At 47.4% G+C, this 15,525-nt stretch overlaps 1 protein-coding gene across 1 annotated transcript in view; it reads left to right on the top strand.

Annotated features, from left to right (window-relative positions):
* Window positions 1-6,434, top strand: part of TMTC1 (transmembrane O-mannosyltransferase targeting cadherins 1) — a 142,664-nt gene extending 136,230 nt beyond the window's left edge. The window contains exons 15-20 of the mRNA XM_050915106.1: window positions 1,937-2,072; window positions 2,880-3,024; window positions 3,424-3,561; window positions 3,950-4,072; window positions 5,174-5,251; window positions 5,994-6,434. Coding sequence (XP_050771063.1) covers window positions 1,937-2,072; window positions 2,880-3,024; window positions 3,424-3,561; window positions 3,950-4,072; window positions 5,174-5,251; window positions 5,994-6,134 — 761 coding nt within the window. The 3' untranslated portion in view covers window positions 6,135-6,434. The remainder of the gene's footprint in view (window positions 1-1,936; window positions 2,073-2,879; window positions 3,025-3,423; window positions 3,562-3,949; window positions 4,073-5,173; window positions 5,252-5,993) is intronic.
* Window positions 6,435-15,525: the final 9,091 nt, after the last annotated feature.

Below are 15,525 nucleotides of genomic sequence, written 5' to 3'. Positions count from 1 at the left end.
CCCAGATAAACTGCCCTATTCCTGCCAAAAACTGTGGCTTAAACTCAGTGCAGTGCACTTTCTATTTTTTGCACTTGTGTATTCTGCCAAAGTCAAAACTAACTTTTCCTGGTTTACTCCTACGCTTCCCTACACACAAACAACAGGAAAAAAACCCACTGACTTTTGATACTTCAGGCATGATGTGTAAATAACCCTCCTGGAGACATGACAAGGCGTGAAGGAAGTGGCTGGTAGTGAGCCTGTCACAGGCTGCGCTCTTCCCCAGCGGGCGCAGGGAGATGCTGTGAAGAACCATGCCAATTAACTTGCAGGATTTTGTGGAACAAGCCTCCAGCAAGTGCCAGCTCTGGGGAGCCATAACTCTAGACAGCTCTGCAGTGGTCATAGACACTCAATGTGTCTCCCTTAACGATGCGCATTACCCCTGTGTGTTGAGCAGGCGACTTATGGCTGACTTATGGACTGAGGTGCATGCCTAGCTGCTTCCCAGGATGTTTTGTAGATATGATTTTCAAAAACATCTGCCTGCTCAGCGGTGGGAGAAGATCGAGGCTGCTGCTGGATGTTTTGAAAAAGTCTTACCCTGAAAGATACGTTGTTGGCCTTGGATGAATCTTAAGTGCTTCTAAATCTCCCTACAGACATCCCTCCTCTCTCCTGTAAAGGAGACGCCGAGAAGTGTCAATGTTACTTTTATGTTGCATAGATAGTCTCAGGAAAACCAAACTAGATCTGAAAAGCTGTGAAAATAAAATTCCCACAGTAGCATATATTCAGTGCCCCAACATGCGCAGGCTGTTTTCAAGTTCTGCTCTCCAGCTAGAAATGGAATTAAATACGTTGTGAAGTGATTTGGCTTAAAAAATGCCAATACTCAAAAGCTTTGTTGGTGGACAAAGCTCCGTGAGTATCGGTTTTCATCAGGAGATTATCTGGTCTAGAGTGTGCAAACCAATTAAACGAGAACCGGGGTTAAAAATACGATATTCACATCGCTGAAATGCTGGAACTTTATACTGTGCCCCATTAATTTATTTAGTAGGTAGTCAGCAGGCCCTGCCTGAGGAAAGCACTGCAAGATCCTTCTTGAGGAAAGCCATTATTTAGATAAAGAAAAATACACTATTTGGGCTAGTGGTCTGGCACCTTTCTTTTTGCATGGTGTTGTATTTTGTTCCGGTGCTCGGTGATGTCATGGACTGCGGGACCTTGCACCAGTGGACATTTTCGCACAGCGAAGCAGTGCCACCCAATGGCTCCTCTGCAACACGGAGATGGTGCCTACATGCTCCAAAATAGGCACCTAAACACCTCTGGTCTGGGATTTATTGCCCTGAGGTGGGAATTAGCTGGTCACTGGCAGCTACTCCCAGTCCTGTTGAGCAATGCACAGAGACTGAGCAGGGTCAACGCAACAGAGGTGGAGGGAATAGTCTGTTTGGAAAGAGCTGGAACTATTTGCAGCTCTGGTGGCGTTGTGGGGAATACTGGGTGGCTTGTTCTCCGTGTCTCTGTTGCCCGTCTTTCCAGTGGGCGAGGGTGGAAGGATGCTCTACCAGATGGAACTCGTGCCCCAGCCCCATCTCTGGAGTGGGCTCTGTCCTTAGCACGGGGGGTGCATTCCGCTGCAGCATGATCGGAGGGGGCTTTCAGTCAGGAGTCTTCTTCTGGTGACTGTACCCTTGACTTGCAAAAACCCACCCCTAGAAAATCTGTTTCTCAGGATCGTCTCTGAATATTGGATCCTAAACCTTAATTTGGACAGCAGTTTTCCTTATACTTAATCCCTCAAAAGGCTGAGGCGGGATTTCTTTCTCAAAATGGTTCCTACGCGCAGAGCAATAGCTGAAAGAAAACCCAGAGCATTACTGCATGCTGAATTCACAACAGGATTTTTCTGAGGCACCAGTTTAACAGTTGTTCTCCTCTCCAGGGGCTCCCGAGCGAGCTGTGTCCCACTACAGGCAGGCCATCCACCTGAGCCCCGCTCACCACGTGGCCATGGTGAACCTGGGCAGGCTTCACCGCTCCCTGGGGCAGAACAAAGAGGCTGAAGCGTGGTACAAGCGGTAAGAATTTGGGATGGGAGACAGAGGTTTCCCTCCTCCCCCTGTACTGCCTGTCACTGCTAAAGAGTCTCTGATAGGTGAATCTGTCAGTGCATGTTTGGGTTTCCTCCCCTTCCTTCTCCATCTTTTTGAAATCGGATTTACCTTTGCTTATTTGGCTATTTTGTGGGAGTTCTTGGACAGGCAGCACAGACGCAGGCAGTGTTGACTTCCCTGGACTGTTCCCAAGCCCCCAGGATGGACACACTGCTGCTTTTGGCTGGGGGATGCTCTAACAACAGTCAGGGGTTTCTTGGTGGCATAAGCAGGTTGTTAGCACAACTCCCACCTTGCTCAAAGCCGATGTGTGGGTGCTGCACCAGTAACAGCCATAACTGCTGCACAGCCCAGCACCAAAACCTTGGCACCATCAGGAGCTCCGGCCCTTCCCAGCAATGTGCCAGTAGGCAGGCTCTGACTCCTAGTATGCCACAGGGTGGACTCCGGGGGGGTGGGTTTGCCTCCTTTTTGGCATCCTGATTTGTGCTCACGCTCCCTGGGCTCTGCCACCATCAGCCATCCCCACCCCTGCTGTATGCTCACATGCACTTTGGAGGTGGCCCTCTCCCCTTATCAGGTGGCCAGAGGGATTGCTGCTGTGGGCATACTCATCCCTCCCTGGGACCTTGAATTTGTGCTCCCCAGGGTGGGATGAGCGTGCCATGCAGGGTGCAGAGCTTCGCTGCTCCATCCCAGCACAAGCCACACCTTGCTCTTCTGCTTTGATCCCCACACCACCTGGAAGCATCTCTTTTTCCCAAATTCCAGGGCACTGAAGGTATCCCGGAAAGCTGAAATCCTGTCTCCGCTCGGGGCTCTGTATTACAACACGGGGCGGTATGAAGAAGCGTTGCAGGTTTACAGAGAAGCGGCATCACTGCAGCCTTCAAACAAAGAGATCCGACTGGCGCTGGTGAGTGTGGGGCGAGCTCGGCCAGGGCAGGGCCACAAAAGTGGAGCGGGATGGCTGTGTTAGTGTGAATGTTGCCCAAGGCTCAGAGCTTGGTTCTACCTCCATGCCGGCCATCCAGCGACCGTCTCTCCCATCCTCCTTGTTTCCTCCTCACCCCTCCTGACCTCAGACCCATGTCTCAGCCACTGCCTTTCCAGCTGAGCAGGACTTGGCATAGAGAAAATCTGACCTGCCCCTTACTTGCTTGGAAGGGTCAGTCCTTCTGCCTTTCCTTGAGGTGCCTCTTAACACCACCAGCAGGAGAAGCAGGAGCCCAGCGGCAGCCACTGGGTGCAGCATCATGTATTAAGGAGAGCTGAGCTTTTTAAGATCGTAACCCTTTATAATGTGGCTTCGTAGGCTCAAGTTTTAGCAATGATGGGGCGGATGAAGGAAGCCGAAAAAATGACGAACCATATACTCAACGAGGATGTGGAGTGTCTGGAGTGCTACCGCCTTCTGTCAGCCATCTTCAGCAAGCAGGAGCACTATGCCAAGGTACCATGGCCACGGGGTACCCTTGTCCCGAGGGCTCATACACAGAGCTCAGGTTGAATTTTACACTCCATCTCTCCAGAGACGTCACATGCCTTAGCGCACATCCAGTAGACTTATTTTTTCACTGAAACCTTCTGTTTATCTAGGTACTGGGACTGAAGCCAAGCAGTGTGGTTTTCTTACCACTTACTGCTCCTGCTGCTGTCAGCCCCACTGCCCATCAGCCACAGGCATCTAAAAAACTCATTTCCACATGTGTTAACAGTGTGGGGCGAACGAGGGAAGGAGGAAGATGACTTTTATGCTGGGAGGCCCTAGTGGTGCAGAGAGCATGAGAAGTGGAAAGGCGCAGAATACAGCAACACAATGTCCTCTTGCTTTTTCGCAGGCACTTGAAGCTATAGAAAAAGCTCTTCAGCTAAAACCAAAGGATCCAAAAGTCATATCAGAGCTCTTTTTCACTAAAGGAAACCAGCTAAGAGAACAGAATCTCCTTGACAAGGCTTTCGAGGTATGACTGCTCTAAGCCCTATGGATAGTTTTATAGGTTAATAAATAGAGTTAGCTCATTGCATCTAATACTCCCTGGTGTATGCACCCTGGCTGTTGGCCTTGGGAGCTCAGCAGTTCACCAGTGGTACAGCTAAAGCTATGGGGCAGCTAACTTTGCCAGAATTAGTTGCAACTTTTTTCCTCATTCCTGTGTGGAAATACAGCTCCCTGCTCTGAGACGTTAAGTACAGAGTCGTGGTGGGATTATGGAGGAGCCTAGGCCTTTTCTCGTTGACCAGACCCTTGGTCCATCCAGCCCCAGCCCCTCTTGCTGGTGATGGCCAACTCCAGGTGGCTCAGCTGGAAGCTTGGGGACCTGTGAGAGCTACCATGTTGTTATATCTCACTTCATTACCTAATAGCTGAGAGATTGGCTTATCCTGTGGAGCAGGGGGCTTCATAGCTCACAAATTATGTTAGCATTAAATAACAGCACAGAATATTATTGGGACAGTTCTGAATATTCTCAGTATCCCTAGAGATGTCTAATCCTGATTTGAATCCTCTCCTGTTGTGACACCATAAAAACGGTGCTGTTTGACAGAGTCCAGAAGGTCCTTGTTGCTTCTTCTCCCATGCACAGTGGCAGAAGCAGTGGGGAGGGATAGCACTGCCCTCAGGTCCTTGTAAAACCTCCACGCAAGTGGCTGTACCGTAGTCTGCTGCCAGCTCCAAATTAAAGCCTTGCAGATAAGGAGCATCACAGCCCACACACGGCTTGTGGTTGGCAGGCACCTGCCCAAGGAAACGACCCTGTCATGCAGGAGACCCCAGTGGTGCAGGGTGGCAGGGAGAGGGTCGCAGGGGTTGGCGTGGCTCCTCGTACAGTGCTGTGGGCAGGGAAAACCTGTGAGGTGAGCTCAGCGGTGAAGCAGTGTATTATGTTGCCTGTGCTGTAGAGAAACTGAAATTCAGCTTGTGCATTGTATGTGAGAAGAATTTGAAATTATATTTTAAATGGATTCAGAAGGAGAGGAAACTTCATTTCTCTTTCCCCTCCAGCACTGGTTTTGTTTGAAGAGTCAGACTCTTAACCTAAGAATGTTTCATATTTATGTAGAGCTATAAACGGGCTGTGGAGCTCAACCCAGACCAAGCGCAGGCCTGGATGAATATGGGAGGCATTGAGCACATCAAGGTATGACAATTTTGCTTTTCCTTAAGCTGTCAAGTGCAGAGACTACTACTCAGGACAGAAAGCTAAATTTGTTTCAGACTGCCAAGAGCTGCATGTTTGTGAACAGTGAGTGTCCCCGAGATATTTTATCCAAAAAGGAGGAAAGTCTGTCCACCCCAACTAGAATTTCCCAACCAGGTTGCTTGGGAATATGTATCCTGTAATGTAAATCTCGTATTTTAAGAGGGCAGGCTGCAAGGAACAACCTGCCCATCTCCAAAGTTTTCCTGCTTCAATTGTTGACCTACCTTAGAAAAATGTCACCGTGAGTTGACTTTTAAGATTCTTCTCTACCTAATTAATTTAATAAAGATGTCTAATGCAGAATACTGGCATGAAATTATGGAAATAGACAGCCCGCTCTGTGGTTGCTTATCTTTTTGAATACTTTAGCATATCATTATGATTTGGGAGTCACATTGTGTGATATCCTCAAGCTGTCCTATTGCTGAGTAAAATTAACTCTTCTGGTACAACATAACGGAAAAATGTAAATCTACTTCTTGCCATGTGTGTTTGATCAAATTTGGGCTAACGGCACTCGGTGACCCATTTCATAATGAAGAATTATTCCCGTTACCTAACAATATTGAGTTTTATAAACTCTTTTTCCTTTGTATTATGGTCTTCGCCATTCCCAAGGAATGAACTTTCTATGATGTCAGGGAATGCGAATGAGATCTGTCACTCATTTTCTTTGTAGGGGAGCTACGTCACTGCCCGTGGCTACTATGAGAAAGCCTTACAGCTGGTTCCAAACAGCAAGTTGCTGAAGGAGAACCTGGCCAAACTGGATCGCTTGGAGAAACGGTTTCAGGACGTCCAGGAGAAAGACCAAACATAGCATTCAGTCACCAGTGGAAAGAAACTCATGCCCCTTGGAGAAGAGTATGGTGGAAGCCTATTGCTTGAAGTGATGCTGAAGGAACTTTGATAGGACTCAGAATTATGGAAGGCAAATTTTGAATGCATGCTTATGTTTGACCAAAGTTACAGGAGACTCTCGGCTCCTGTGGGATGTGCTGGAGACTGAATGAAAACCTCCCTTTAATCAAGATTTATGTTTAGGCTGAACCCATTTTAATCACACAGGGAGTGTGGGTGGGACACGTACCTTCAATATCTTGGTTGTCGCTGGGGAAGCCATGGAGACAAAGCACTCATCCATTGCAGCAGGGGTGAAGTAGCACCTCCTGTTACTCAACACAGGCTCACCTTGTCCACGTAAAGTACCACTGATGGGCTTCATTGCAAGTGCTGCCAGGTCCTTCTGAGCCGGGAAAGATGGTCGTAATGGTCACATAAAAAGGTTTCAAGGGGTTAATGCTGAGGAAGTGGTGGCCACTTTTACAGCTCTAAATGTGACTTGAAAATTATTCTAAAGAAAGGGAAAATGGTATCTGAATATCACCCTAAAAGGATGATTCAACAAGTAGGACAAATGATCCTTTGAGGGAAAACCTCACCTGAATGTTTTACTCATAAGATAGTCATTTTATAGTAATTCAGGTTCATGATGTCAGTATTGTCAAATATCATATGGCTTTACCCTTTGCCCTCTCCCTCCAGGCCAAATAATTATTACTCTGAAGAAAATGGAAGCATCCAAAGGCAATGGGAAGCTCTAGGATTACTTGTCCTCCTGTCCAGTCCCCAGTAAAAAAATCAAACAACCGATCTGACCAATATAGAAGGTAGAGTAAAGCCACAGAGAGATTAGGGAAGATTTCCTAGCCTGGAAAGGTACTAAGGAGGCTTTTTTATGGGTGTGCAGGGACAAAGCCCATTTATCATGGTGGTAACACTGACAAAACACTTTGTCAAAGTGTTGTCACCCCCTCCCCCAAAAGATACAGAAAATGACCTATAGCTGATCAGTCATAAATCTATATTTTTAAATACTGAAGTGGGAAAACAAATTCTCTTCAGAATTCGGGCTTTTATTTTTGAGCTTTATTTATTTAACTTATAATAGTCAAATAATTAATATATTTTCTCTGTTTTATATGAATTGGGCAGTATCCTTCACAGCTGGCCACATGGCTGGGTGTTGTGACTTGTATTGTCTGAAGTTAGAAAAATGCAGTACCACTGAGGCGTGCTTGAATAACTCCCCCTAATGATGTTTCTAAAGCAAATGGCTGCAGAGCACATTGGACCATACTGCCAGTGCAATAACAGCACTTCTGCTGCTTCCACCAGGGTTCGTACCAGTTCACAGAGAGCGTTAGTGGGATCGTGCTTGGTGCCGTTTCCTTTGGGTTTGGACATCAGGGTAGGTCATCAGTTTGTTCCTCTTGCAGCAGGAAACTGCCGTAAAAGTTGTTATATTTGAGCTTGATTGTGGCCAGTCCCTGCGGAAGAGCAGCCCAGGGTTTGGCATTATTAGTAGAGGACAGTTCAGATTAGGTATGCGGTGCCTTGATACACATCTGTCAGGAAAAGCCTGTGTGGCAGTGACCCACGTGGCATCTGGGTTTAGTTGGTGCTGGCCATGGCACCTCAGCAAGCTCCAAATTCGCTCAGCGTGATGGGACAGCCATGCACTGGTGACTCCGCTGGCTTCACTTAAAAAGCTCGGTGTCTAGCTGCTGCTGGTGGTCAAATTACTGACAGATTATTAACATGACTCCAACTGCATTTGGAGCTCAGAGGGAGTCCAGACTAGTGCAGATGTCTGTTCTGCCAGGGCTTGTGGACCTGCTAGAGCCATGGCTGTGTGCCCACCAAGACGAGGCTGGACTTGGGAGGTACTAGTCCCCACTGGCCAAGGAGACTGGCCAGTGCCTGCAGCTGGGCAGAGCTGGAAGGGAGAGACCATCGGGAGGAGAAGGTGGTGACACACGCTTCTGGGCTCTCTCCCTTTGAACCAGCTTCCCAAGGGAGCAGCTGGGACCAAAATAAGTAAGTCTTTTGCTGGTGAATTTTCCCTTCTCCCCGCAGCCCATGCAGCCTACTTCGCTTTCCGGGGCCGAGGGCAGGTTTGAGGTGCTGCGGCTGGGTCAGCAACCCTTGTCTTTTCACACAACTTTTATGGCCATGGACTTGCTGACCTGACATTCCTGCAGGTCCCCAGTGCGGGCACTTGGCTGGATGCCACGCATGGAGTAGCTTTGCACAGCCCTGGCACTGCCAGGATGGCCAGGAGGAGATGGGGTCGCGCCGGCAGAGTCCCATGGGATGGGGAAACCAAAACTTAAATGGCCTCTGAGAGCAGTCGGTTCCCCACCATGCATTGCAAAGTTGTAGATGGTTCATTACTGGGGTATTCAGACCATACTGGGGTATCTGGACCATAAAGCTCTCTGCCTCTCCCCAAGGTGAGCCTGCCTTCGGGGCAGCTTCACCAAAGCTCCGTGTGCCCAGGCTGGCTGGCTGCCTGTGGTACCGCCACGTGGCAGCGAGTTTGGAGGCTGGCAGAGGGGTGTTTGTTGCAGCCCCCGACAGCGGTGCCATGCAAAGCCCCCCACGGAGGAGGCATCTGCAGAGTGCTCCGACAGCTAGCCGAAGCGTGGGGGATAGGCGTGAGGGGAGATATGTCTCATTTTAAAATGTGTATCAGCTATAAACTTTGCCTCATAAAGATATATTAAATAAATACTATATATTCTACAAGCCCCGCAGCAGCGTGGCTTTAAATTGTGGCCAATGAAACATATTTTTTCAAATAAAGAAGAAGTTGTATTTTTTATAGCAATGCTTTGTGAGGGGGAAGACTTGGTTTTGTGTTGTTAACTTTGGCTTAAATCTTAGTTTGTCTTTCCTGAGAGACCTGGTAGAAATTATTGTCTCGTTCTTGTCCTAGAAGCTGATCAAAGCCATCTTGACCTCCTAAAACCAGTGCACGTATAAAAGTACAATATAGCTTTGGGTGCTCCCCTCCCAGATCCTGGAGAAGGATTACCATTTTTGCAACACTGTCTTACTTGCAGAATAATGTAGAAAGATGAGACCATCCTCCCGGTGAGGGAGGCGGTTTGGTTGGAAGGCATGGCGTGTGTTCATCCACTCGCCTGAATTAGGCAGGTAACGTATCCACGGAGTTTAATCCCAGTTGAACCGGATTACGTTTATATGCCGAAAGGCCGACTCCCCACATTTTGGAGGCGGGTTTATGGTAGTTATGGAGAGAGGAGGGCTCGGTAATGAACCCGGCTTTTCTGAGCCAGCACTTTATACCCCTTCTATGCAGGATGACGGTCTGCAAACTGGCAGCATATTTGGAGAACGATTCAGACCATGAGCTACCAAAGCAGTTAAACCCTTGTGAAGTTTTGAGCTGACTCCTTGTCTCATTGGCGTCCATGCTGAAACGCGGTGTTTGTTCAGGACATTAATGTTGTGAAAGGTTTATTGCAGGCGAAGAAGAATGGAGTATGATATGAAATGGGTTACCTCCACCAAAATGGAATGCTATTGTGGAAGATAAATTGAGCGACTTACCTTGTGATAAACTGGATATTATCTTAATTAATCATATGAAATGTCCTCTTCCTCTAGCATTGCACAGCTTCTAAAATAATGAGTTATAAATACATTGTTTTCTGCCAACGCCAGTGCTCAGCATGGTTAGCAGAGATTACAAATTAATAAATGGCTGAAGCTCTGCCTGGTGGGGGAGAGTTCGCTCTCTCTGCAAGTTGCACTGGCTAAACCTCAGTGCTCACCAATATTAAAGCGGAGAATTAATGGAAAGCTGGTTAGACAAGACTCTTGTGTACTCACTGTGTATTTTAATCCTAAATGACAAACATAATAATTGTGTTGCTTTTTCCTTTCCCCATGAATAATATTTTCAGCTGATGGATTTTGTTTTATTTTATTGCTTATTTAAAGTCCAGCATTCTTTGCTTCCATTCCTTTTCCATCCCCCGGGATAAATGATGCAGTGGGGGGCATTTTCTCTCTCTCGTAGAGTCCTTGGACTAGATTTTCCTACAAATGTGCAGGCAACTTGTTTTGGCCAAACAGTAAGTGAATGCAGCAGTGCAAGTGGCCTTCATTCCAGAGATCTCGCCGAGAACAGGGGTGTGTGCATGCATGCACATGGGTGGAAGAAGTCTAAGTCAAAAAAATTCAAAATAAAGAGCCTAACTTGCAGGGGAGGCTGGACGCCCCTAAAATTACCTAAAAACTGTGAAAGCCTCTCAACAGTTATAGAAACCAGGCCAGATATGGTGTACAATATTTAGTGAAAGAAGATAATTGTCATTCTAATTTTAATAATTAGGCAATTTAGAATATAGTTGTATTATCTTTTGCTCCACTGGTCCTCCAGCTCGGTGAAACAGTTGGTATATGCTTAGGTCTCCTCAATCTGTATGTGATTCAGTTGGCCAAGTGCTCAATTTCTATCTTTCATATATACAATTATGCACAATCTTTGGAAAAAATTAGCCCTTGGAGGGTTTTTTTTTCCCCCAACCTTCAGTCTTTTGCAGCAATTTCAAAATGCGCCATTTTGCTTTTATGTACATTTAAACCCAGCAGCAAAAAAAAACAAAAGAAAAAGAAAAAGAAAAAAAAAGCGCTTGGCATTCAGTAGTGTTTCAATGTGGCAAAGTTGCTTCAGGTAATCTCGATCGCTTTGTGCAAAAGTTCATTGCCATGTTTGTACTGACTTGCTGAAAATTTTTCCTTCTGGAAAATACCGCTAGTGGTATCCTCTGTAAAAGTTATGGCTTCTACAACTGTGTTACTGTAGAAATCTCTGCCTGAAGTGGATGTCACGCTGCGTGTTCCTCTCATGCGGGAGGTGTTTGCATTGCCTGTTGTTCATATGGTTCTTATTTCTGTATCTATTTTTTTTTTTAATCAGTTGTGCATATCTTTTTTAAAAAAAAAGAGAAAACAGCCCGTGGATTAGAAATCTTTTAAAAATAAATTCACACTTAGCAGCAGCTGGATGTATGTCAGTGGTACAGGAATTTGCAAAGTCTTTGCTTTTTTCACTGTGGGATTTATGGCTAGATTTCACATAAAGGAGTTATGCTCGAAGTCTTTGCAGAAGAAAATTTACGTAAATGTCTATTTTATATAAAAAGTAAGAAAAGTGGTGTGTCTGGTTTTCTCTTGGCTATGGGGTTCTGTTCCTTACGACCAACCATGAACAAGTTCTTCTGGAGGTGGAAGGGCCAAAGTTTCTTACTCCACTTGACTTACATTTTACTGTCCAAGGAGTCTCAGTGATTGCTCATGTAGGAGCAACTATGCAGCACATGTATTTGAGTCTGGCCATGTGAAAATATTGGAGCAGGCATTTTCTGGAGCCTGAGCATGAGAAAGGATGAGGTCTGGTGCTTACACGGTCTTGATGATTGGACATGTTATACTGACATGAGCTCTTCATGTCAGGCTTTATACATCTGTCAGGAATGTGTCAAAGAAACTGAAGTCTACAGAGTGCAAAGAGAAAAACAGAACAGAAATGAAAAAGAAACTCATTTTGTTCTAATTCCCTTCTTCCTGGCAGACATTCCCAGATGCTCCTGCATGCTCCCAGGGCTTGGGTTCACTCAGGGGATCGTGATGGTGATAAACACCTCCATTGAAAATGGACCTGAAAGAGAACTGAAAGCCCTGAACACAAGCCATAGTGGGTTTTGCCATCTTGGTGTGTGCAAAACCCTCTGTAGCATGTAGGATAATTGCACGCTCACTTTCAAGTCAGCCCATACACCCTGAAGTTCTCCTGGATCCCAACAGTGCAGGGTTTCTTAATGGAGCTTGCTTTTGCAGTACGTGGATAACAGCTCTCCCTGTAAAAAAGGTCAAATAATTTTCATCCTTACGGCAGCTACTTAAGGCTCTCCATAAGCCCCATGTATTGCTTCACAGGCGAGAAGCTGCTGGAGGTTTCAGACAGCTCTCTTGGTGTCCTCTGGCAAGGAAGAAGCAACACACTGCCATGCCTTATAAAGGCACTCCCCCTGGCCGGCTTGGGCGAGGAGACACCATGGGGCAAAGAACTTGGCTGGATTTGCCATTGCCTGTGCTAACCCTCCTCTGCAGAAGCAATACGAGATTTGTTTCAAACCGCAAGGGCTGAGGCAGGTCAGGGCTGGTGGCAACCGTGAGGGGGAACGTTAGATCCTTCCGCTGTCCCCGTGGGGAGCGGGCAGCAAGCTACAAACAGGAGAGCCCAGGGAGCCAGTGACCCCCAGCGAGACATGGCTGGAGAGCCTCCAAACCTACCTGAGCTGCAGCGTTGCAGCCTCACCTGCCAAAAATGATTGGCCCCTCATCTATTAAAGGGGCTCATTAGCTGGGAGGAGGAGGGTTGTTTTTTCTGTGTGCAGCAGAGCATAGGCTGGGATCCAGCACTGGGTGCTTTCCCTGAGCCATGGTGGGAGCAGGGCTTCTCCTGCTGCTGCTGCTGGTGTCCCTTCTTGCTCCACGTGGTGAGTCCTGTGTGGGGGCTGTGGGGCAGGGGCTGTGGGGAGGTGTGCCCCAGTGTGGGGGGCTACAGCAGCGAGCACTGGTGTTATCTGCTCTTTTAAGGTACCAAACAAGTGAACGTAACCAGTCAGTTTTAAGAAATTATGCCAGGGCTTGGTGTGCTTGCCTCTGGTGAGTGATTTTGGGCTGCCCTTGCTGTAGCTCTGCTGGGACTGGAAGCCTTTCTTACCTTCTGCATCTGGGTGCTGCTCACCGCAGCCCTCTCCTTGGTTGCTGTGGCAAGTGAGCTGTTCCCCATACAGGCTGTTCAGCTGCGGTGTGGTCCCGTGGCTGTGCAAGAAAGAGAAATAGCTTGGTCCCACTGAGCTTGCTAACTGGTGACCCTGGGGCACTCAGGTCAGAAAAGTGTCTAGGAGAGCAATGAATGGCAGCGTGTTCTCAAATCCTTCTTGCGCATCCTCCTGCAGTGGCTAATGTATTTACAACTCCCTGTCTGGCCTGCTCCCACATCCATGTAAAAATGCCTTTCCTAGGGATGCTTGTAGGTAAGAGAGGGAAATAAGCACAGGGCAGGCTGCAAAGGGGGTCAAGTTGGGCAGAAGAATGGTGATCTTCAGAGTGACTTGCTCCTGGTAATGAAACTAGTGCTAAAAAGATCTGCCTAGCTGGGGCAATAGATGGGATAACCAGCTAATCGCCATCCCTCCCACCCTGCTCCAATATGATGCTGGTCCTTCTGCTGTTGCTAATGTTATTTCTCTCCCCACCTAAGGGAACAGTGTTTTCTCCATCATTTACCTCCCTGATAAAGTCTATTTATTTTCTGCTTCAGTAGTAGACTTGCTGCTATAGCAATAATCATCACAGTCTCTTGTTTGAAAAGCTAGTCAGCGTCAAGGGCTAGGGAGAGCTTGGTCCAGGTCAATGGCTTAGAAAATTGTGCCTGATTTTGTGACTGAGCTTTCTGCAGTAGTCAAATGCTTTGAGGCCAGAGAGTGCCCTGGGAATATGATAAAATGCTATTAAAAAAGGGAGAAAGAGAGAGGCTGGGCTGAACGGAGCAGCAAGGAGCTCATTTAGCCCCTCTACAGCCAGGAGTGCTGCAGGAGTTGTGCAAGGATCCCCACAACCTTGTGGGGTGAGTCCCCCTTGTTGTTGCTGAGGTCTTGGAGTGGTTGGCTACCCAGGTAGAGGAGAAAGATGTGGGCTCCTCAGTTCACTGGCACTCAGATAAAGTGGTGTGAGAGACTGGTGGGCTTTCTAATGCCTGTCAACCTGATGGGAAGGTTAAGCAAGTAGCATTTCCTTCAAGCCTACATAGAGGATATAGGACCCAAAGTTAAAGAGAGGGCTGGAGGGGTGGTGGCGTGATAGTTGGTAAAATTTTGGATCCAGACTCAGTCTCCTGGTGACTCCAGTGAGTTATTCCAGGCTCTCACCAGGGCAAACACGGTGCGACTACCTCCTAAATCATGAGCATTATATTGCTTATGTTTGCTTGGCTGGGAGCTGAACTCTTATCCCAGCCTTGGCTTGGGAGAGGCAGGGAACTCCTCCTATTGGCCTAAGAAACGCATTGGAGAGGACTGATTAAGAGAGTGATTTTTAGCTGGTGCAGACATGGGGCCAGCTGAAGGGAGTGGAGGAAGAGCTGCTGTCCTCTTCTCAGCAAAGGAGCCAGAACCCTGATGCTACCCCTCTCCCACAACCACCTAGCCTGGAGAAGCAGACCTCCAGTATGAGAAGCTGCAGTTGGTTCCTTTTCTTTGTGTCCCAAGTATTTGAGACCGCTCCTTCTTTGTGGTCTTTGCTGTGATGATTATGTTCTGGAGCTGACCCAGGGGAGCAGCACACCCCTTCCTCCTCCACCCAGCATGGGGTCTGGCAGGCCTGTCAGTGTGTGCATCACTCGCTGCTGGGTGAGGACTGGTGGAGTTTTCCCTAGAAAACATAAATGGGATTGCCATGAATTTATCTCAAACTGCACAGTTCAATGAAGCATCTAAAACTTAATCAGAGCCAGCCACACCTAAGTCAAACTTCCCCATGCTCATTGTCTGCATTTCTAAGGCACAAGCGGTGCCAAAAGCGATGTGAGAAAGCTCTGTCTCCTTGCGATGTGTTTCAGACCAAAGCCAAGACTGTGTGCTGGGCCAGCTCAGTTCAGAGACAAGATCTTTCATGATGACTTAACTTGCTCAGGTTAAGTGCCACAGGGCACTTGAATATGGAAGCTTTGAAATAATAAACTTTGGATAAAGTCAGGTGGCATCATTATATGCACTTGTTACTTAATTTTGTAAGTCCCAGTTGCATTTCATTAAGAATAATTAGGCTACTGGATGAAATCTAAATTTGCTTTTTTTATGACTGCGCACACACATCATGAAAATACCTCACAGGAGACCTCAGCTTTGCACACATCAGCGTCTTATCAAGAAATGCAATTTCTGTGTGTTTTCATTTATCTCCATATAATTGCCTTCAGCTTGGAGCTCAGGCTGGAGTCAGGAAAGCTGGGGCACCTGGGATTTGTCCCATTAATTCCCTTCCTGCCAGAAGAGCCTGGGATGATGCATTTGAGCATGTGGGGGGTTGTCTCACTACAAAAAACTCTTGTGTCTGTCTTCTATGTAGGCCTGAAGTGTGGACTTCATCCCATTGACCTGAAGAGCCCAAAGGATGTTCTGCCACTGGGATTCTTCTCTCAAATTGTTGGAGAGAGAGAGTTGGTGCCTGGAGAGCAGCCCTGGCAGATCTGTGTTGCAGTGCGCTGCCTTCCTCCTGGGGAAGGGGGAGGAGAGGCAGGAGCCATCTCTCTTTCATCGTCAAGTCAT

The sequence above is a fragment of the Gymnogyps californianus genome, chromosome 1 (genome assembly GCF_018139145.2).
Source record: "Gymnogyps californianus isolate 813 chromosome 1, ASM1813914v2, whole genome shotgun sequence".
NCBI classification, from domain to species: Eukaryota; Metazoa; Chordata; class Aves; order Accipitriformes; family Cathartidae; genus Gymnogyps; species Gymnogyps californianus.
Note: the sequence above shows the minus strand (reverse complement) of the source record. Positions and strands in the feature narration are given on the sequence as shown.